The sequence below is a fragment of the Cryptomeria japonica genome, chromosome 8 (genome assembly GCF_030272615.1).
Source record: "Cryptomeria japonica chromosome 8, Sugi_1.0, whole genome shotgun sequence".
In the NCBI taxonomy this organism is placed as follows: domain Eukaryota; kingdom Viridiplantae; phylum Streptophyta; class Pinopsida; order Cupressales; family Cupressaceae; genus Cryptomeria; species Cryptomeria japonica.
In genome coordinates, this window is record NC_081412.1 from 613,073,063 (window position 1) to 613,097,823 (window position 24,761).

Consider the following 24,761-nt stretch of genomic DNA (forward strand, 5'->3'; position numbering starts at 1 on the left):
AAGTAATTTATCATCAAATAGTGAATAAAAAGGAGATATGCATTTTATTTTCTTCCACATTTGATAAGGAAATATATTAATAGAGATAATAACATTATAGTATGATCTAAATTTTCATATAAAGGAAGATGCCTAATAGAATTTAACCCCTTTAAAATGTTATTAATACTTGAAATTATTGTGAAATCACTTTTTTACACAATTTTCTTATTTAAATTTTAATTATTAGATTGATTTATCACATTGATACAATTTTCTTTAACTAATACAATAACAATATTTATAAACTGAAAAATTTAATTGAATATCACTTAAAATTTACATTCTCTCTAGTATCATATATTATTTTAAATTTATTAAATTTCAAAGCTACAAACATTGTCCCAATAATTAGAACACACTCTATATTACATTTTTTCTCTTTAATTTCCCCAAATAAAACCTTAATTTTTCCCGCAGCATTAGGGTTCAGATTAAAGATTTGGGGTTTTCCCTGATTACCGTATCGAGATCTTCCTATGTATGGACTTCTTCTCCCATATTCCTAAACTCTTGGAGTTTTGGAGATAGGAAGCAATTATACAAGAGGACCACCCCTCACATATTCCGTCACGGCCACCGCGACGAAGCCAATCATAGCCAAACGCCCGTTCCAGATTTCTGCTGTCGACGAAAATATTGGCTGCGATTTGTTCTCCGCTGATATTCCCTTAAACATGGGCACCAGTGACGCCACCGATAACAATACGGCGCTTAAAACAAACCACGATACCCCTCCACTGCTCAGCTGAGTCAGCAGGTCTTCTCCGCTTGCCAACTCAACTGCAACTGCCGACACGAACCCCACCATCGCCAGTCTTCCATTAATGGTCTCTGGCGCTGGCCCTGAGAATGCGAACACGTCGCCAAACTTCGTGCTGACCTGTACAAACACAGAAGCGTATGGATTAGAAAAGTCCACATCAACAGTCTTTTTATTTTAGCGAGGAATTTAGGCATCCGGAAAGGTGCTTGCCTTTTTTGGAGGGACTGGTGTGGTGGAACTTCTGGTTGGAGTTTGTGTGGGCGCTGCCGAAGTAGGTGGAGAAGCAGTGTCGGCTATTGGGGACGCTTCTTTGGGCTCTGAATCCGCCTGCAAAAAAAAACAGACTATCAAGAATTTACACTATAATTACGAGGCAGTGAGCTGGAATGATGAAGTTGATAGGATTAAATGGCAAACCTCTGACATGCACTTGACTCGGAGGCTCTTGAGTGGCACTCTGTAAATGTGACCCACGGAACTTCTTTGAATTGATCTGCAATTGGGCAGTGCAGGAGATTTCAACATCATTGAAGACATGGCTGCCATCAACGAGACCCTCGAGGAGTTTACGATATATATCTCTGCAACTATAAATTGTTCAATGTGGCCTAGATACTGCTACTGATCGTCTGCAACTTAGTAGTTGATAATGTGGTTTGTTGCATCTTTATATAGAAGAGGATGGCATGTTCTTGGGGTTTATTTTGGACGGTGAGAATTGGGCCAGGACGAATAAGCAATTTGGGTGGGTAAAAGGAGGAACACGTAGTTAAGCGATAACCCATACACGTGTCAGATTTTTATGTGGAGCCAACGGAGAGATGTAACGTTTCAAAACGAACTTTCTTACATATTCTTGAATGTTCCGTTAAATCAAATATCACGCTGTATTGATCACGACTCACATTGAAACTCGTCCTCATTTGGTAGATTTGATGAAATAAAGAACACACGTGGAGAGATTGAAATCCCACTAGGGTTGGGGTTATTGAGATAAACTATTTAGCCTAACAACACAAATAGGAAAAAAAGCAAAAACACCCATCCTATGGTGGGGAGATCATCAACCAAAAAAAGTTTTCTTATAGTTTAAAGTGGAGTGAAAATTCAGTAGATTTGTGAGGGGAAATACATGTCAGATTAGTGGGTTTAATAAAAGAATAAACTAACAGGTATATATCTAAAGGATTAGAAATAGGTAACTAGCAAGTTTAGAAAATATAAAGAAACATATGGTAGAAAGAAAAATACAAAACCTGAAGGGTGGGGAAATAAGGAAATAAGGGTAAGCATGTGGCAAAAGGAATCTTGAAAGATTGAAATATGAAAAATTAGGGGAATGAAAGAATATGCTTCCTGATAAAGGAAATCTTAGAAACTTAAAATTAGAGGAAATAAGTTTTGTAGGATATAAGAAAAGGCATCAAGGAAAGAAAGTTCAAAAAACATAACATGTCATTTTTCTACGTATAACATGTCATTTCTCTAAGAGGTATGCTAGTAGAGCAAAATGGGATCAAGTAAACTAGGACCTAAACCCACTTTCCTCTATATGTTGGAATACAAAAGATCCTAAGGAGATGATTCACTTTGACTTCCTCTTGTGAAAGAGAGGCAAGGAATATGTTTAGGGTTTCTATTCCTTTTCTTCTATGAAAGGGGAATGAGTCTAATGTAAAATAATGATAAGCTAAGCTAGTGAAATGTATGAGCCTAAACTGGTAGGACTAGGGCATTGTGCGCCTTGGTCCCAGAGACTGTACTGAGCTAAGATCTGGAGGTCTACAAATTGAGTTCCCTAGAGACTAAACTGCCAAAAAATGCACAAAAATGCAGAGCACTAAGGTACTTCGCACCTTGGTCCTAGACTAGGGTACTAGGCACCCTAGTCCCAGTTATATAGGGCCTTCTTCTAGATTTGGACCTGTACCTACAAATTCTTGCTTCCCAAAAGTTTGCAAGTCCATCAAAATCGGGTAACTGCACCTGTGACCTGAAAAAATGGTGTATGGGTGGCTATATAGGGTTTTTCCTTATTCAAGCCTCTTGTTTGGTGATTTCCACCTCCACAAATAGGCAATGGAGTATTGAAAAGTGCCTATGCCCGAGAATCTCATGTGTTTGTAAGATCCTAATGAGCTAAAATGCAAACTAGAGCTCTACCCTATGTTTGGAGTAAAGGAATCTAAATGAACATAATGTCAATACTTCAAATCACAAATGCAATATGGATCTAAAGCAATAATGTAAATCTGAAAATGAATGATATGTAGAGTATAATATTCACATAGAGACATGAAATTAACATGAGATCATACCAAACCCTGAGGGAGAGATACAAGCCAGTCAACCATCGATGATCTCCTTATTGTTGTTCAATATTTCCTAAGCTTCCATGGATGATGAAAAAGGTTGATGAAGGCTTGATTGATGATGAATTTTTTTATTGTAAACTTCACATTAACCTACACTTTCACTTCATAAGAGGTCTCCTTCAATTGCTTGATTGTCAATCCTTCAAATGAGGAAATGGAAGGTTATATATATGAAACCCTAACTTTAGATTTGATCATAGTCCGACGTAGAATTGTTATAATTTTGCACCAAGAAAGATTTAAACATTATAATATTGCCAAAACACGATCTCTAAATTTTGGGAGAAAAAGTCGGGACCATGGTGTAGCACCATGGTCCGGCTGATTTTTTTCCAAATTTTAGGAATCGTGATTACAAAGTTAATCCTAGCTTGGTGTGGCAATCCAAGGTGTTTAGATATTCAAAATCGAGCCTTGAAGGTCAAAATAGGACCTTATTAGGACTTATTTAATTAATTAATTAAAGAAGATAAAATAAAAAAAGGGGCACACTTAGGGTTAAGGGCCCAATGTTATAATATGTAGAATGATAAGAGAGGAATTTAGATTTAATTAAAGTAATCAATTAAATGATTAAAGGAATATTTAAAATAAAAAATGCAACACACTAAGGTGCGTGCTAACCTAGGCACGAAATTGTAGAATGCTAATTAAGGGCACTGTACAATTTACGATGCTACATTTAGCCCCACTTTAGCAGTCATATGACACTACGTGAATATACAAGCTAAAGTACAGAAAAAAAAATATTCATGGGAAGAAGAAGATGTCCATAATATGTTGAACGAAGCCCCCAATGGTATCTGCAGTACAACGTTAGGAACCACATCCTACAAAACCACATTGTTAGATGAAATAAAAAAGTCACCTAAATTCATACTAAGAGTGATGAAATTTTAGGGTAGCTAAATGCCCCCCTATTTCAGCTGGCTAATTAGTGACTTGAAATAGGGTATCATGTTTACCATGTTGAATTGTAAAAGAAAATTGATGACAAATGCTGACAACAAGGTTTGATAAAAGACCGGAACTAATGGAGAATCATTTGGTAAGAAAGAGATCTAAACCACAATTCCAACACAACCAAGAGTGTGAAAATTGGAGCTATCTAACACAAGATGTGAAAGTTTAAGTGTGTTGAAAAGAAACTACATTTTGAATAATAAAAAAGGAGGAAAAGATCATTATTCAAAGACATTCACCTTTGAGAATAAAGAAGCTCTTTGGTAAAGATAACATCTTTAAAAAGAGAAGGAAAATAAGAATACACGTCTTCTCCAATATTTAGGAATTCTTAGTGAAGGATTGCACACTTTCACTAAGGAGAGATTTTTCATGAAAGGTATATAATTTCAAATAGAGACTAGGTCCTAAACAAGGAATACACATGTTCTACGTAGAGAAATGACATCGAAGGAAAAATGCAACTTGACAAACAAAAGGTGAATCATTAGAAAAAGAGAGAATATTTAATATCATTCTTGCCCCCCAAGCATACAGGCAAGGACATAAAAGAGGGATCATTTATAAATGAAACACTCTTCTAAAAGAAGGAAATACATCCTCATCAGGGATAAATAGGTCCACCATATAGAAGGGTTTATTATAAAAGATACCACTCAATGAAGAAAAGGATTTGATGAATGATTATAGACTTTCAACACTAAGGAAGCGGTTCTAATCAAGGATATGCACTTAACATCCTCATTAGGGATACTTGTTCCAACATGAGAAAGTGGATTCTTAATAGGAATATACAAGTATACAAACAATAAGAAATCCTTTTAGAAGACACTACTTCACAAAAGAGAAAGTTTTAATCTCAAGAAGGAGAGATGTTTGAAATTACTCTTGCCCCAATACATAGAGACAAGAAATGGTACAAAAATGGGCTATTATATTTCTTCCAAAGTATGATTGGACATGAAATTGTACTATCATGAATGACAATGAGCCCCCAATAGGAAAACTACCAATGTCACATCATAAACAACAACATAATAGCCACTGATGTTATTTAAATATATGATATATTGGATGAAGAATTTGAATATGATAGGTTAAATGCTCTATATTTATAAGAGTAAAAATATGTATAAGATGATAAGTATTGAAATGTCTTGATCAAGAAAGTAGTATCTAGGAAAAGAATAGGCCTCTAAGTCATGTTCCTCTTGCACACAAATTTCTTCATACCTAAAACAAACCTTAGGAGAGGGACAAGTATAATTAATTAGGGCCTCATTTCTATAAGAGAGGGTATGAATAGAAGGTAAAGCCTCATAAATGGGATTGCTAATTTCTTGGGGATATTCATAAAGAGACTTGTCAATTATCACCATTTTCTTATGAGTGGGATGAGTGTTTAGAGATGTATATGATTATTTTAGATGAAGTCATCATCACTACTAAATATACCATTCACATTAAGAGATGGTCTTTTAGATGCTTTCGTGGGCCTTGAACGATTATATCCAAGTCCAAATGAAGCTTTGTGTATGTTATTTTCTCAAGAAAAATTAATCTCTTGTTCATTTACACCACAACCACTGCCATTATACCCACTCTTAGCTAAGATGTGAAAATAAGGACCATAAAGGATGCCATATTAGAAAGAGATGGTAGGTCCTCATAGGTATCAATGTCATAATTAGATAAATTAGAAGAAGATTTTGAAGAATTGTTTTATTAGAAGAAGCCACAAAATGGTTACTAAGTTGTTTAGACAAAATAGGTTTCCTTTTAGTTTCCACCACATAATCTTCCTTTTAGTCTTAGGCTCTCTTGGGGGACTTTTATATTCTCCTATAAAGGTAGGTGTAAAATATAAGGACCCCCATTGTCTTCCAAGGGCACCTCTTTAGAGAAAATATCTTTAGGAGGAGATGGCGTTTCAACATGAGTGGAAGAAGAATCGAGAGTACTTTTTTTTTTTTGGATTAGATATCATATAATCATTACATATCAGCTCATTCGAGCATCCAACTTATTACAAATATCAGCTCCTTTCAAGCAAACTAACAACAAGTGGAAGACCAAGGGTCACAACTTACAAATCCACTTAGGAAGACCAAGAGTCTACATAAAGGTGTCCCGCATGGGAATTGAACTTGGGTCTCCACATTGAGAACTCAATGCTTTAACCAACTAAGCTCAACCCCTTGGACAAAATCAAGAGTACTTGAAGAAGTAGGAGTATTTAAAGAAGTAGGAGTTCTTGGAGAGGAATTAGAAGTATGTGAAGAAGATTTAGAAGTGTCTAAACAAGCTTGTATATTTTTATCAACAAACAATGTATACATCTTGTTGTTATAAATTAATTTGACACTACAATGAAGAGTAGAAGGGACACCTTGCATATTATGAAGCCAAGGTCATCCTAATATAATATTGTAGGTAAGATTATCAGGCATGAGATGAATAGGTGTAGATAAAATAATAGGTCCCACCTTAATAGGCAAGGTTACAGTACCTAAAGATTGTTTAACAACATTGTCAAAGCCACAAATGGGAAGAGAATTAGGTTGAATAAGAGAAGGATCTAGCTTAATCTTGTGCAATAAATTGATGCTGCAAATATTAAGGCTAGATCCATTATCCGCTAAGGTTCTTCTTATAGGATTGCCATTAATAAGAACAACAATCATAAGAGGATCATATTAGTGTTGAATCTCATGGGAGGGTAATTCATCTTATGTGAACACAATTTGAGCTTTAGGTTCTTTCATGGGATCAATAAAAGAAGCCATATTATTAGGTGTCATTGCAAGCTGGCCATATGATGGAATTGATTATGTGTTGCATTGATGTTTTGTCATTAATGTCAACACTAGCTATTATGGTTATTTACCAGCTTTCAGTAGAAGGATTGGATTGGGAAGATTATCATTTGATTGTCACCAGTATGATCTAGATGATGGAATAAATTTGTATGGATGGTTTGTGTGCTTCTAAAGTATGTTTTAGTCAGTTGATATTGACTTAATGATCGGATGCTATCTCAAGTTCTAGTAAGCCTTCTTTATTGGTAAGGGTTTCACCAATAGAACTTTATTGAAGATATCTGATGTAATGCATAAGTGGTGTTGGTACAACTTCTAGAAGAGATTCAGGATGCTGATGGTGATTGTGTTCATGCCTTGACTAATTAGTGTCATCGCTTTGGCATGTGTGGATCTAATTTAGGTCTGGTCCTATCTAGGCTATGGACTAGTTTTCATGTAACATGTTGGTGGATCCTCAGGTGCACTTCTGGGATGTTTTATTGATTGGATGATATTTATTTGGCCTTAGGCCGACATGTATTATGGTTTTATTTCAGGATTATGTAATGGATCTATTGAATTATTATTTGGGTGGCCAACCTAATTGGTTAGGTCTAGGGTTGGTATAGATATATGTAATATCTCATTGTAGATAATGACAAGGAGCGAATAATGTAATAATAATTTATGCAGAGGATTTGATCGATCATTGGTGATAGATTTGGGTTTATGTAAGAGGTTTTAGACCTCGGGTATTGAGCTTAACCGAAATTGTAATCTGGTATTTTTTAGGCTATCAATGATAGTCCTTCTTGTTGGCCATTTGGTGGAATTGATTATGTGTTGTGTTGATGTTTTTTCATTAATGCCAACACTAGTTGTTTGGATGCTTTACCAGCACCCTTTTAGTCTTGGTAGATTGAGTGGTTTCTGGTTGATTTGGATCTGGCATGATCCAGTAGGCTCTGATATGATTTGGTGATGGAATTGGCTTTTTCATGATAATCATGCTCATATTCGGTTTGTTGGTTTTGGTCTAGTGATCAGATGCTATCCTGTTTGCTTAGAATCTTAATTTCTGGTTCCGGTGAGGGTTTCACCGACATAGATTTTCATGAATATCTTGATGAATTGCATAAGTGGTGTTGGTGTAGCTTCTGGTGTAGTTTCAGGATGTTGTTGGTGATCATGTTTGAGACTTGGCAGATGGAGATCATTGTTGTAGCTTCTAGACCTATACTAGGTCCCGGTTGATCTAGGTTATGGATCAACTTTAATGTAACGTGTGGATTGGACCTCTCGATGTGTTTCTAGGATGTCTTATGTGTTGGATATTATTTGTTTGGTCTAAGGCCGACATGGTTTTTAATTATATAATTGGTTTATTATCTGGTGGCTGACCTAATTGTTTATGGTCTAGGGTTTGTATAGATAGATGTAAGATCTCATTGTATATCATCATAGGTATAAGGTCAAGGAATGGATGTGGATATGTAATGTGTCAATAATGTAATATCATTCAGGCAGAAGATTTGGTTGATCATTGAATATCGAATTGGGTTTATGTAAGAGGATTTATTCCTTTGGTATTGAGCTTAACTGGGATTGTACTCAGGCATAGGAGATGTTATCTTTTGCAATTCAACAATTCTCCAGATGATAGTCTAGATTTCTATGTAGTCTGTGAGGCTCCTTTTGTGATGAGAAGTGTGCTTTAGGTTGTTGGCCTCCCTGTAAGTGCAGGCTCCTCAAATGTAATTCACATACTTACTGCAGAAGTATTATCTGACTGTGGGTAGGCTTCCCACCATGGTTTTTCCCTTTACCTGGTTTTCCACGTATAAATCTTGGTGTCATGTGGATGGGTCTTATTTTGTGATTATAGTTTATGCTTAATTAGCCTAATTTCTATTCCAGTATTTGGTTTAAGCATTCCAGTATTAATATTTTGGGTTCTGATATTAAAGTTTAAATTGCTAATAGTTTTGATAATCTGTAAGAACTGATTCACCCCCCCCCCCCCCCCCACCCTCTTAGTTGTCTTCTAGTTATTATAGTCATATAGTTTCTGCAGAAGTATCATCTGACTATGGGTAGGGTTTCCCACCGTGGTTTTTCCCTTTACCAGGTTTTCCACGTACAAATCATAGTGTTATGTGTTATGGTTGCATGGTATTGATTCTTTGGTTTTCAATAATGGTTTAATGCTTTATCAATTATTCCGGTATAAGGTTTTAGTGTTTTAATTTTCATTACCTATAAACAGTTGATTCACCCCCCTTCTCAGTTGTTCACCGAATATCCTAACAATTGGTATCAGAGCTTGGTCCTCTTTTTGCAAAAGATTAACCGCTTGAGGAAGATCTTATGGCAACTAATAGTTCAACTATTGTTTTCCAAAAGGACAGACCTAGGCTTGATGGAATGAACTATAGAGTATGGAAGATTCGAATGGAGACTCAATTAAGATGCATTGGAAGGAAATTTGGGAAATAACTCAGAATGGTTACACTCCTCATAATCTGGCATTTGGAAATCCTGCACCACTAGACTTGGATAAGAACATTCAAAATGACTTCAGAGATAGAGAAGCTGACTTCAGAGCTAGAGAAGCCCTCTTAAGAACCTTATCAGATCAACAAATCATGGGATAATCGGATAAATTATCAGCAAAAGTTATATGGGACAAGTTGGAGACTCTAAATGAAGGTGATCCTACTCTTAAAATTGCAAAACTTGAATATTACTGAGTAAGATATGAAAGCTTGAAGATGGAGGAAGATGAAAGAATTTTTGCATTCATGCAAAAGGGTAAATGAAACTATATTGGGAATTCAATGTTGTGGTGAATCTCTGAGCGAGGAAGAGATTGTTTCAAAAGTATTAAGGGTTTTTCCACTGGCATATAAGATGAAGGTAACTGCAATTAATGAGCTAAGAACCATGCCTAACTATTCTGTTAATAGAGATACTCTTGCTAGGAAGATATCTACTTTTGAGCTTGAGGAATTTTGTCCTCCTGGAGTTCTAAAGATTGATACTGCATTTAAGGCATCTACATCATCAACCGGGAAGCAAGATTGGAAAGTTTTGTATGCAAAGAAATTGGAAGAGATTAGGAAAGAAGATGAAGATCTTGAGCAACTTGAAGCCCTATTTGCTAGAAGGATACCTAGAGGTCCGACAGGAAGTAAGTATGAAGGAAAATCTCCTTTCAAATGTTTTGCATGTAATAAGATAGGTCATTTTGAATCTAGATGTCCTGAAATGAATTCAAAATTGGAAGAAAGAGAAAGAAGATATTTTAAGCCTAACCTTGAATATCATATCAAGCATAAGTACAGGAGAAATAAAAAGAAATCATGCAACTATGATGAGGAAGGAGTAACTGATGACTCATAAGAAGAACCGATAGGAGATTCGGCTAGTGGATCCACCAATGGAAAAGATTGGGTATTTTATGCTATGAAGGACGATGATCTAGAACTACATATCATAAATGAGTAAAAGGCCCTTGCAGCAAAAGTTGAAGACAAAGATGAATGGGTAATAGACAGTGGATGTTCTCACCGTATGACAAGTGACAAAAGAAAGTTTCTAACCCTGCAAGAATTTAATGGTGGTCAAGTCAGATTCGGTAATAACAATGCATGCATGATCAAAGGAAGAGGAACCATTTCATTAGATGGTAAGCATAACATTGATAATGTCTATTCTATTCAAGGTCTGAAGTATAATCTTTTGAGTGTAGGTCATGGAAACTGCAAAATAATTAGCAAATCTGGATTGGAGATTGCAATCGGAAAACAGACAAAAGGTAACATCTTTCATTTAAACTCTAGTGAAAAGACATGTTTGATTGCACATATTGATGAAAGTTGGCTATGTCATAAGAGGTTGTCATATAAATTTTGATTGCATTGTAAAGATCAATTCAACTAAGGCAGTTAGAGATTAACCTAAGATTGTGAAGCCTCATAATCCGGTATGTAAGGAATGTCAAATGGGTAAGCAAATCATAACTTATTTTAAGAGCATACTTGATAAATCTAATGATATTCTTGATTTGATTCATACTAACCTATGTGGTCCTACTAATACAAGAAGATTTCAAGGAAATAGATATTTCATGTTAATCATTGATGACTATTCTAGAATGATGTGGGTTGCTTTTCTAAGGGATAAATCTGAAGCCTTTGAGAAATTCAAGATCTTTAAAGCTATGGTTGAGACAGAGACAGGAATTAAAATCAAGTGTCTAAGATCAGATCAAGGTGGTGAATTCACATCTGATGAGTTCAACAATTATTGTGAGAAAAATGGCATTAGGAGATAGTTATCTGCACCCCAAACATCTCAGCAGAATTACATTGTGAAAAGAAAGAACAAAACCATTTTGGATGTAGTCAGAAGCATGATGATGGAAGCTAATTTGCCTCATATCTACTAGGGAGAAGCAATAAGTATAGCGGTTTTTACATTCAACAAAGTTCATATCAAAGGAGATATCGGTAATACACCTTATGAATTATGCTTTGGTCATTTTCCTACTCTTAAGTATTTCAAAATCTTTGGAAGTAAATGTTATATCAAAAGAGATGATTCCATTGGAAATTTTGACCCTAGATGTGATGAAGGAATATTTATTGGTTATTCAACTAAAAGAAAAGCATAGCTAATGTGAAAGTGGATGACTAGTACAAAGACCAAGATAAATCTTATGATAGTGAACCAACAGTGGAAATGATCATAACTAAACCAGTAGTTCCTGTACTGAAACAAAACACTAAACCAGTTACCTCGACATCATCAGAAAACTCAACTGTAACTAAAGAGAAGCACAGAGAACCTGAAAATCAAAAAACACCAAGGCATGTAAGGCTAAAACATTCTAAAAATTAAATCATTAGAGACACAAACAAGGGAGTTATGACAAGGAGAAGATTGGAAAATAAAGAGGTATGTTTCATTTCTCAGATTGAACCGGCATTAGTAATTGAAGCTTGTAAAGATGAATGTTGGATGAAAGCTATGGAAGATGAATTAGATCAGATAGAAATGAACAATACTTGGACTTTGGTTCCCTGGCCTAAAAATAAGAATGTTATTGGAACTAAATAAGGTTTTAGAAACAAACTGAATGATGATGGACAAGTTGTAAGAAACAAGGCTAGATTGGTCTACAAAGGATATTCTTAGAAGGAAGGAATTGACTATGGTGAAATATTTGCACTAGTAGGTAGAATTGAAGCTCTTAGAATATTTCTTGCTTACGCAGCCTATAAGAACTACAAGGTCTATCAAATGGATGTTAAGTGTGCATTTCTGAATGGAGAACTTGAAGAGGAAGTCTATATTGAGAAACCTAGTGGACTTTTACTGACAGATGACAAAAATATGGTTTGCAGATTGAGGAAACCTATATATGAATTAAAACAGGCTCCTAGAGCTTGGTATGCAAGGTTGGATAAGTATCTTTTGAAGCTTGATTTTATAAAAGGTAATACTGACAGTAACATATATTATAAGATCACTGATGGTGATATTTTGATTATTAAATTATTTGTTGATGATATCATTTTTGGAGGTAAAGAAAAATTGTGCATGAAATTTTCTGATAATATGTAGAGTGAATTTGAAATATCTATGATTGGAGAAATAAGATTTTTTCTAGGTTTTCTATATTGAACTCCGACTAGATCGGATATAATGAATGCAGTCAGTATTGTATCAAGATTTCAAAGTAATCCAAGAGAAAATCATGAAAGTACAATAAAAAGGATATTTTGGTATTTGCAAGGTACAAGTGAATATGGTTTATGGTACCCTAAAGATGATGACTTTACTTTATGTGCATATATAGATGTAGATTGGGCAGGTGATGTTGTTGACCGAAAGAGCACATTCGGTGGATCATTCTTCATTGGGAAGAAGTTGGTTTCATGGGTCAACAAGAAGCAGTCATGCATTTCTTTATCTACTGCTGAAGCTAAATATGTTGTAGTTGCAACGAATTATACTCAAGTTATATGGATGAAGCAGATGTTGAAGGATATACTAGTGAGTTGTAATGATTCGGTAGTTATCCATTCTGATAAGTTTGTAGCTATTGACATACCAAAGAATCTGGTATTTCACTCAAAGACTAAGCACATATCAATGAAGTATAACTTTTTGAAGGAAAAGGTAGAAGCAAAATATGTCAGATTGGTTTATGTGAATACTAAAGATCAAATAGAAGACATCTTCACTAAACCTTTGTCCTAGGAATCATTTGAGTATTTGAGAGATGGATTGGGGGTTTATACCCCTCTGATAGAAACTTAAATGATGCAGATGTGCATCAGTTAGGTATGCATTATCAGAGCTATCTTTGGCTCTGGATTGATGAAATAATGCTACTACTCAGGGGGAGTAGTCAGCCTTGAGATTTAGATTTTCTTATTCTGTTTGATTCTTTGGCATTGTTGTCAAAGGTGGGGGGAATATATGTGAAAAACCATTGCTATTTATTCTTAAGATTGTTTGCACTCCTTAGGGGGAGTTTGGTGGTATTTGATATTTTGATTCAGATTTGGTTCCAAAATTCATTACCATATCATTTTATGGGATATTGTTGGCGATCTTCCATTGGGGGAGACTTGTTTGGCATTTTATTGACTCTTGGATGCTTTTCACATCTAGTGTTGCCATCAATGCCAAAGGGGGAGATTGTTGGCCATATGATGGAAATGATTATGCGTTGCATTTATGTTTTGTCATTGATGTCAACACTAGCCGTTATAGTTGTTTACCAACTTCCGATAGAAGGGTTGGATTGATAATATTATCAATTGATTGTCACAGGTATGATTTGGAGGATGGAATAAATTTGTATGGATGGTTCATATGCTTCTGAAATATGTTTTTTTTCAATTGATATTGAATTAATGATCGGATGGTATCTCATGTTCTAGTAAGCCTTCTTTATTGATTTGGTAAGGGTTTCACCGGTAGAGCTTTATTGAAGATCCTTGATGTAATGCATAAGTTGTGTTGCTATAGCTTCTAGAAGGAATTCGTGATATTGATGGTGATTGTGTTTGTACCTGAACTGATTAGTGTCATCACTTTGGCGTGTGTGGATCTAATTTAGGTTCAGTGCTATCTAGGTTATGGATCGGTTTTCATGCAACATGTTGGTGGATCCTTGGATGAACTTCCGGGATGTTTATTGATTGGATGATGTTTGTTTGGCCTTAGGCCAAAATATGTTATGATTTTATTTCAGGATTATGTAATGGTTCTATTGAATTATCATTTGGGTGGCCGACCTAATTGATTAGGTCTCAGGTTGGTATAAATATATGTAAGATCTCATTGTAGCTCATCACAAGGAGTGAATAATGTAATAATAATTTGTGCAGAGGATTTGGTCGATCATAGGTGATCGAGTTGGGTTTATGTAAGAGATTTTAGACCTCCAATATTGAGCTTAACTAAAACTATAATCTGGCATGTTTGATTCTATCACCGACAGTTCTTCTCTCTAGATTGTTGTTCAAATATTTTGAGGTGGTCGACATCTCTGTAGTCAGTAAGACTCCATTGTGATGAGTAGTGCGCTCTAGGTAGTGTGCCTTCCTGCATGTGTGCAGGCCCCTATTATAATTATATACTTTTTGCAGAAGTATCATCTGATTGTGAGTAGGGTTTTCTCACCGTGGTTTTTCCCTTTACCAGGTTTTCTAGGAATAAATCATGGTGTTATGCATTATGGTTGCATGGTATTGATTCTCTAGTTTTCAATTATACTTTAATGCTTCATCAATTATTCTAGTATAAGGTTTGAAGTGCTTTAATTCTCATTAGCTGTTAACAACGGATTCACCCCCCCCCCCCCCCCCCAACTCTTAGTTGTTCACCGATTATCCTAATAGGTGGGACATGTAATCTCTTTAAGGCATCTTTTAAAATTCAATGATGTGTGGATGAATTTTGAATCAAATCCCAAAGAGATATCTTGGTAGGAGTAGCTTTAATTTGTTCAATAAGATCATAATCTTTATTAAGAGTTTGTGATATATGAGGTGTTGGTGTGGGAATAGGTTGAGAAGTAGGAATTAGAGAAGGGATATATAGAAGAGGATTAGGTTGCCTATTATTCCTCATATTATATATGTGGGTAACTAAATTACATCTCTCTCAAGTAATCTATTTAGCATACTCATAAGGACTCTTGGTGGGATATTTTCCTTACACAATAATAACGGGTTTGTTAGGAGTGCAAAAGGCATCATTAGTATAATCACCTTGAACCACGAAGAGAGGCCTGTTAAGAGGTTGAGAATTTTGAGGAGTACTATCACCTTGAACCATGAAGAGGGGTTTACTAGGTGTTTCATTCAGTGTATCATATTAATCAAAGATGGTTTGAGAACATGTGAGGAAGGCCTAGCAGATCTAAAATCATCAGGTGGTTCGTAAAGATGATTATCAACCTTACACATTTCTTCATAAATAAGTTTTTCTCTAGATTTAATGAAAGAGACATCCTCATAGAGGGGAGTATTAATGATATCAAACCATTGTAACCTAAGATCACTCTCTTGTTTCAAAGTATCCTTACAAGGGGTGTACATTTTAGGAGAAGGATAAACATCGCTTATTTGATGGGGAGTGTTGAAAGAAGTGTTGATAGTAGATCTTCTTGCACCAAAATTTTATCATGGGTAGGATCAATTTTGAGCGAGGGACTAGAAATAGGCATAAATGCTTCATCCCTAGAGGGAAGGCCATTAAAAGAAGGTATAGTGCAACTAGGAAAGGTATCCATTATATTGTTAGGATAACCGGTGGACAACTGAGAGGGGGGGTGAATCAGTTGTCAATAGATTATAAAACTTTAAGCTCACAAAACCTTCTACTAGAATGCATAAACCAAATACCAGAATAGTAGATGTAACAATTAAGCATAAACATAAACTACATAATAATTAACCAACCATCCATAACACATGACACCAAGATTTGTACGTGGAAAAACCACTAAAGGGAAAAGCAACGGTGGGAAGCCTACCCAAAGTTAGATAATACTTCTGCAACAAGTGTGTGATTACAACAAGAGGGGCTTGCACATGCAGGAAGGCACACTACTCATCACAAAAGGAGCCTCATTGACTACAAAGAAATCCAGACTACAATCCGGAAATAAGAATGAACTGCAAGAATAACATCTCATATGCCTGATTACAGTTCTAGTTAAGCTCAATACTGGAGGTCTTAAACCTCTTTCACAAACCCAATTCAATCACCTATGATCGATCAAAACCTCTGCATATGATTACAACATTATTTGCACACAAATAATCCTATATGCCATAAACCAACATACCATGATCTACAAAGAGATCTTACATCATATTTATACCAACCCAGAACCTAAACAATTAGGTTGGGCACCTAAAAGATAATACAATAGATCCATTACATAAACCCAGAAACCAGTGATAAACCAATTCATCCTAAGACCAAAACAACATAATCCAAATAATAAATCCAATGGTGACGCATTGGGAGTATCAACCAACACATTACACAAACCAGTCCATAACCTAGCAAAATAAGACCAAGATACAATAGGTCCAGTCCTAAATGCAAACACCATCGATCAAATGGAACATGCACATGATAACCATTAGTATCCTAATAACCTTTATAGAAGCCGCACCAACACCACTTATCAGATTCATCAAAAGATCTTCATCAAAGCGTTACCGATAAAACCCTTACTTGTGACCAAAAGGCTTACTAGAATAAATGATAGCATCCAGATGATCAAATCCTAAACCAACTGAATGTGATACGCATCAGGAACACATGAATAACCAATCCAGGCCAATACCACAAGCTGAACAAAATTAGAGAATAACGAAGATGGTCTCCAGAAGAATATCATAATCCAACACCTCTACCGAAAGTCGGTAGATAGAAAAAAATCTAGTGTTGATATTAATGACAAACAATCAATGCAACACATAATCAATTCCTCCAAATTGCCAACAATCTCCCCCTTTGGGATTGATGAAAACACTAGATGTGAAAAACATCCAAGTGCCAAGAAAATGCCAAACAAGTCTCCCCCAATGGAAGACATCCAACAAACTCTCCAAGAAGATATGACAATGAAAATCTGAACCAAAAATCAAACTCCACCTGAGAAAGATATCACAGTAAAGCTCTATTTTTCACATATATCTCTCCCCCTTTGACATCAATGCCAGAAATATGACATAAACATCAAAGTAAAATCATAAAACCTTTGGACCACACAACTGACTACTCCCCCTGAGTAGTAGCATCAACACATCAATCCATAATGAATGATAGCACTGATAAATGCATATTGGACTGATGCCAATCGGCATCACTCAAGTCCCTACCAGAGGGGCATAATATCCCAGTTTGTCTTTGAAGTACTCAAATGATTCCTTAGGCAAAGTTTTAGTGAAGATATATGCAATCTACTCTTTGTTGTTCACATAAACCAGTCTGACTTCATTTGCTTCCACCTTCTCCTTCAAAAAATTATACTTGATAGAAATGTGCTTAGTCTTAGAATAAATACCCAATTTTTTTGATATATCAATAGTAGTACAATTATTACAATGAATAACTACCGGTTCATTACAATCAACCCTTATACCCTTCAACATTTGCTTCATCCATAAAAATTTTGTATAGTTAGTAGCACCAACAACATACTTAGATTCAACAATAGATAAAGAAGTACACGATCGCTTCTTGCTAATCTACGAAACAAGTTTCTTTCCAAGAAAGAAAGCTCCACTGGATGTGCTCTTCCTGTCATCAACATCTCCAACCTAATGAGAATTTTTATATGCACATAGTGTAAAGTATTCATCTTTAAGATACCACAAACCATACTCAGTTGTTCCTTGCAAATACTTGAAAAACCCATTTCACCGCACACTTGTGATTCTCTCTAGGATCACTTTGATATCTTCATACAATACAAATTGTGTTCATTATATCTGGTCTAGTCTAAGTCAGATATAACAAACCTCCAATCATATATTTTTACCTTGTAGGATTTATCGGAGCTGATACATCTTTCTTTGTCAATTTCTCACTTGTAACCATAGGCGTACCTACTAGTTTAGAATTTTCCATACCAAATTTCTTCCACAACTCTCTAGCATACTTAGTTTGACAGATAAAAATACCTTTATCATTCTGAGTAATCTACAAACCTAGGAAAAATTTCATCTCCTCAATCATAGACATCTCAAATTCATTCTTCATATTTTCAGAGAATTCCATACATAATTTATGCTCACCTCCAAAAATGATATCATCAACAAATACTTCAACAATCAATATGTCATCATGAATGATCTTATAATATAAGTTACAAACAACATTACCTTTAGTGAAACGAAGCTTCAAAAGATATTTGTCCAATCTTGCATATAGGGGCTTGTTTCAATCCATATAACACTTTTCTTAACCTATAGACCATGTTTTTATCATCTGAAAATGAAAAACCATCAAGTTACTCAATATAAACTTTCGCTTAAAGATATCCATTCAAAAATACACATTTAACATCCATCTAATCAACCTTGTATTTCTTATGGGAAGCATAAGCAAGAAATAATCTCACAGCTCCAATCCTAGCTACTAGAGAAAAAGTCTCATTATAATCAGTTCCTTCCTTCTAAGAATATCCTTTACATACCAATCTAGCCTTATTCCTCACAAATTGTCCATCCTCATTCAATTTGTTCCTAAAAACCCATTTAGTTCCAATAACAATTTTATTTTTAGACCAGGGAACTAAAGTCCATGTGTTGCTCTTTTCAATCTAATCTAATTCCTCTTCCATAGTTTTCATCCAACATTCATCTTTACAAGCTTCAATAACCGATGCTGGTTCAACTTGAGAAATTAAACATACCTCATCAGTTGCCAAAATTCTTCTTGTCATCACTCCTTTGTTCTTATCTCCAATGATCTGATCTTCTGAATGACTCAACCTTACATACTGAGGCGTCTTCTAACTTTTTGTTTCCCTGCTCTAATCTTCAGTCACTGTTGAATTTTCTGATACTGCCAGAGTAACTGGTTCAACATTTTGTTCCAGTACATGTGCTACCGGTTTAGTTATGATCATCTTGTTCTTCTAGTTCTCTCTCATAAGTTCTAATTTGACCTTTGTACAACTCATTGACCTCGACATTAACAATGTCCATAATTCTCTGCAATCTCTTGTTATGACATCTATATGCTTTGATTTCATTAGAATAACCAGGAAATATTCCTTCATCACATCTAGGATCAAACTTTCCAATGGAATCATCTCTCTTGATATAGAATTTACTACCAAAGATTATGAAATATTTAACTGAAGGTGTATGACCAAACCATAACTCATAAGGTGTCTTACCAGTGTCTCCTTTGATTTGAACTCTATTGAATGTGTATACCACTATGCTCATGGCTTCTCTCCAATAGATATGAGATAGATTATCTTCCATCATCATAGTTCTAATCACATCCAACATAGTTATGTTCTTTCATTCCACAACACCATTTTGCTGAGGTGTCTGGGGAGCAAACAATTGTCTCCTTATCCCATGCTTCTAATAATAACTATTAAATTCACTGAATGTGAACTCACCACCCTAATCTTACCTTAAGCATTTAATCTCCAACCATGTCTCTGTCTCAACTTTAGCTTTAAAGATATTAAACTTTTCAAAAGCTTCATATTTTTCCCTCAAAAAAGTAACCTGCATCATTCTAGAATAGTCATAAATGATTAGCATAAAATACCTATCACCCTAAAAAATAGGTATTCTAGCAGGACCACATAAATCAGTATGAATAAGATCAAGAACATCATTATATTTATCTTAAATATTCTTAAAATAATTTCTGACCTACTTTCGTAATTGACATTCCTTACATACCGGATTATAGGGCTTTACAATCTTAGGTATATCTCTAACAACCTTTGTTGAAATTATCTTTACAATGCAATCAAAATTCACATGACACAACCTCTTATGCCATAGCCAAATCTCATCAATTTGTGCAATCAAGCATGTCTTCTTACCAAATCTCAAATGAAAGATGCTACATTTAGTCTATGTACCGGTTGCAATCTCCAATTCATATCTATTAATGATTTTTCATTTTATATCCTTGAACTATAATTGAAATCCCTTATCCACTAGTTGTCCTACACTCAAACGATTATGCCTTAAACCTCCAAAATAATAAATATTATCAATATTATGCTTACCATCCAATGATATAGTTCATCTTCCTCTGATCATGCATGCTTTGTCATCTCCAAATCTAACTAGTCGACCATCAAATTCTTGCAAAGATAAAAAGTTCCTTTTATCTCCAGTCATATGATGTGAACAACCACTTTCTATCACCCATTCATCCTTGTCTTCAATTTTAGCAGCAAGGGCCTTTTCTTTATTTTGAGTAACAAGTACCAGAGCATTGTCCTTAATAGCCAAAAATATCCATTCCTTACCACTACCAGATCCACTAGCCAAATCTTTTGTCGGTTCATCATTAGAATCAGTTACACCTTCCTCATTCGCATAGTAACATGATTTGTCTTTGTTTCTCCTATACTTATGCTTGTTCTGATAGTCATGGTTAGGCCTAAAAGATCTTCTAGCTCTCTCTTCAAATCTTGAATTCCTCTTAGGACATCTAGATGAAAAATGACCTATCTTATTACATGCAAAACATTTAAAAGGTGATTTTCCTTCATACTTCTAGCAGGACCTTTAGGTACTCTTCTAGCAAATAGGGCTTCCAATTGCTCAAACTCTTCATCTTCTTTCTTCATTTCATCCAGTTCCTTTGCATATAAATCTTTCCAATCACTCTTGCCAGTTGATGATGTAGGTGCATGAAAAGTAGATTTAGTCTTTGCAGCTCCTTGAGGACCAAATTCTTCATGATCAAAAGAAGGCAATTTTCCAACCAAAGTATCTCGATTAATCGAAGTGTTAGCCATTGTTCTCATCTCATTAATTGCGATAGTGTTCATCTTGTAAGATAGTGGCAAAGCTCTCAAAACTTTATAAACAATATCATCCTTGCTTAGAGATCCATCACAACACTGAATTCCCATAACAATTTCATCAACTCTTTCCATGAAAGCAATAATCCTTTCATCTTCTTCCATCTTTAGGTTCTCATATCTTACCCGATAACCATCAAGTTTAGGAATTTTGACAGTAGGGTCACCTTCATTCAAAGCTTCCAACTTATCCATATTACCTTCGCATTAGATTGGTCACTTAATCCCATAATTTGTTGATCAAATAGTGTGCTCAAGAGTGCTTCTCTAGCTCTACAATCATTTTCAATGTCCTTATCCAAGCTTTCTGGAGGAGGATTGTGAGATGTCAGATTATGAGGAGTATAGCCTTTCTCCGTGATCTCCCAAATATCTTTCCCAATACATATCAAATGAGTCTTGATATGAATCTTCCATACTTTGTAATTTGTTGAATCAAGCTTAGGGGTTTCTCTCTGGAAAATAGATGTAGTTGAATTATTAGTTGCCATAGGATCTTCCTCAAGTGGTTAATCTTCTGCAAAATAGGTCCAAGCTCTAATACGAATCGTTAGGATAACCAGTGGACAACTGAGAGGGGGGGGTGAATCAATTTTCAATAGATTATAAAACTTTAAGATCACAAAACCTTCTACCATAATAGCATATGTAACAGTTAAGCATAAACATAAATTATAGAATAATTAACCAACCATCCATAACACATGACACTAAATTTTATATGTGGAAAACTCGGTAAAGGGAAAAACTACGGTGGAAATCCTACCCATAGTCAGATAATACTTTTGAAATAAGTATGTGATTACAATAAGAGGGGCATGCACATGTAGGAAGGCACACTACCTAGAGCACACCTCTCATCACAAAAGGACCCTCACTGACTACAAATAAATCCATACTACAATCAGGAAATAAGAATGAAATCCAAGAATAGAATCTCCTATGCTTGAGTACAGTTTTAATCAAGCTCAATACCCGAGGTCTTAAACCTCTTTCACAAACCCAGTTCGATCACCTATGATTTACCAATACCTCTACATATGATTACAATATTATTCGCAGACAAATGATCCTATATCCCATAAACCCACATACCATGATCTACATAGAGATCTTACATCATATTTATACCAACCCAAGACCTGAACAATTAGGTTGACCACCTAAAAGATAATACAATAGATCTGTTACATAATCCTACAAACCAATGATAAAACAAGTTGTCCTAAGGCTGAAACAACATAATCCAAACAATAAATCCAGTCAGTGATGCATCGAGAGCATCAACCAACATGTTTCACAAATCGGCCCATAACCTAGCAAAATAGGACTAGGATAGAATAGGTATAGTCCTAAATGAAAACACCACCAATCAAGTGGAACACCAACAAGATAACCATCAGCATCCTGATAACCTTCTAGAAGTTGCAACAACACCACTTATCAGATTCATCAAAAGATCTTCATCAAAGAGCTTCCAATAAAACCCTTACTGGTGACCAAAAGGCTTACTAGATCAAATGATAGCATCTAGATCATCAAATCCCAAACCAACTGAATGTGATATGCATCAAGAAAACATGAATAACCAATCCAAGGCAATACCACAAGCTAGACCAAATCAGAGAATACTGGAGATGGTCTCTAGATCAATATCATAATCCAACCACTCTATCGGAAGCCGGTAGACAACAAAACAATTAGTGTTGACATCAATGCAATACATAATAAATTCCTCCAAATTTGTAACATTTATCATTCTCTATCACCAAAGGATCCACATGGGGGGAGTAATATCTAGGAGAAGGGTCAAGACTACCCTTCAAAGCTTCACCCTTGAGAGGAAGATTTTAGAAATAAATATTAATAATATTTTCTTAAACTAGGGTATCCTCTTTCTCGGTAGAGCCAATTTGGGGAGATAAGATGTCATTAAGGGAATTTTCAATCATATCACCTTCTTTTATCATAATATTGTCTTCTTTTACTGAGGCACCTTCATCAGGGAGAAAAAAATTAAGAGAATAATCAATACCATCAATTAATGGTTCATTCTAAATATGGAGATCATTGAGAGAAGTATTAAAAATATCTTCCTGCACAAAAATGTCATTATGGGTAGGGACAATTTTGGGAGAGGGAATAGCACTATTTATTAATGCTTCATCCTTAGAAGGGAGAGCATTAATAAAGGTGTTATTTAAATCATACTCTTGCCTCCAAATGTCATTAGTAAGATTGTTAGGAGGGGGGTGAAGTGTTAGAAAAAGGCCTAAGATATTATTATGATACAAAGACAAGTAAAGAAAGTAAACTAAATGTCTAAGCAATAAAACAATTGTGTGTCTAACTAAATGCAAGCATATGAACTAACCAATACCATTAATGAAAGTGCATAAGAAATGATTACAAAATAAAATTTTAGGTGCATACAAATTAGATCTAAGATGAAAATCAAAATTAAGCATAGGACATGTCGGGTTTACCAAAAATGTGATGGTGAAAAATGGGACTGGGTAAACTAGGACCTAACCCCACTTTCCTCCATACATTGGAATATGAAAGAGCCTAAGGAGATGATTCACTTTGACTTCCTCTTGTGAAATAGTGTCAAGGAATATATTTAGGGTTTCTATTCCTTTTCTTCTATAAAAGGGGAATGATTCCAATGTAAAATAATGATAAGCTAATCTAGTGAAATATATTAAAGCAACTATATTAACTGCAATAATAGAAAGATGAAAAAGTGAAACTAAGACACAAAGTACAGAACTAAAGATGAAATTCTAATATGCTCCTATGAAGTAGTCACCGGTGAGGAGGGACCTCAAGGAGATCAATTTGGACTAGTCAACAAGATTAAACACAACAAAAAAACAAAGATATGCTGGAAGCAATGCTGGAACAAATTATTTTATTGCATTAAATTAGATTACATCCAACCGGTAACAACCAGGTTACAATATACCAACTCATAGGCCTGGTAGAATAGGTCACAACTAAAACCTTGAATCTTATGATTTATCTTCTACATACAATCTATCTACTTGATTCTCTGATTGATTACATTATAATGTGTAATTACAAACATATATCGATCCAAAGGATCTAGTTGTCCCAAAAGGGATCAAAACCTGAAGAACAAGACCTAACGTGCAAAATAACAAGGTTGATCTCCGCCGAGAGATTCCTCCTGAAAATCCAAAGGATGAAATGTAGATCACTGAAAAAGGTCGACCACACACCAAGGATCATCAAAGTCAATGCCCAAGGATCCACAAGCTTCGAAAGGGGTTTTGGTAGATCACCAGAATAGGTTCGGGAAATCGGTAACAAAGGAGCAACTGGTAATAGAAAACTATCATGGAAACCGGTAGCGATATCTTACTAGAAAATGATCGAAATGCGATGAGGTCTGGAAGCAAGAAAGATGGTCAAGTCTTCAAGTAGAATCCAACTCCACATGATCTAGTGAACCAAAATCAAGACACACATAAAGGAAAACTGAAATTGCAAACAGAAAACAAAGCAGAAAGGAAAATTTTTTTGGTTGATGCAACATTGCAATGAACCATGGATGCTCCAGCATTAGATATCCAAGGTTATTGAAAAAGTGATCCTCTCACTTTCTCAGGGTCAGAGGGAAACCAAGGCAGTATACCTCTTCCTGAGAAATTCAAGATGAATCTTCAACTGGTTTG

The 24,761-nt window shown here is 35.3% G+C and overlaps 1 protein-coding gene across 2 annotated transcripts; it reads right to left on the reverse strand.

Moving 5' to 3' along the window:
* Positions 1-323: 323 nt before the first annotated feature.
* On the reverse strand, positions 324-1,456 carry LOC131055973 (early light-induced protein, chloroplastic). 2 transcript variants are annotated; one of them, XM_057990291.2, is made up of 3 exons: positions 1,223-1,456; positions 1,016-1,132; positions 324-922 (listed from the first exon to the last, which is right to left on the reverse strand). In XM_057990291.2, the coding sequence occupies exons 1-3, from the start codon at positions 1,349-1,351 to the stop codon at positions 578-580; spliced, it is 591 nt and encodes a 196-aa protein (XP_057846274.2). In that variant the 5' UTR covers positions 1,352-1,456; the 3' UTR covers positions 324-577. The 2 variants fall into 2 exon arrangements, with proteins under 2 accessions (XP_057846274.2, XP_057846275.2); XM_057990292.2 differs by having other exon boundaries at positions 324-914; positions 1,008-1,132.
* Positions 1,457-24,761: the final 23,305 nt, after the last annotated feature.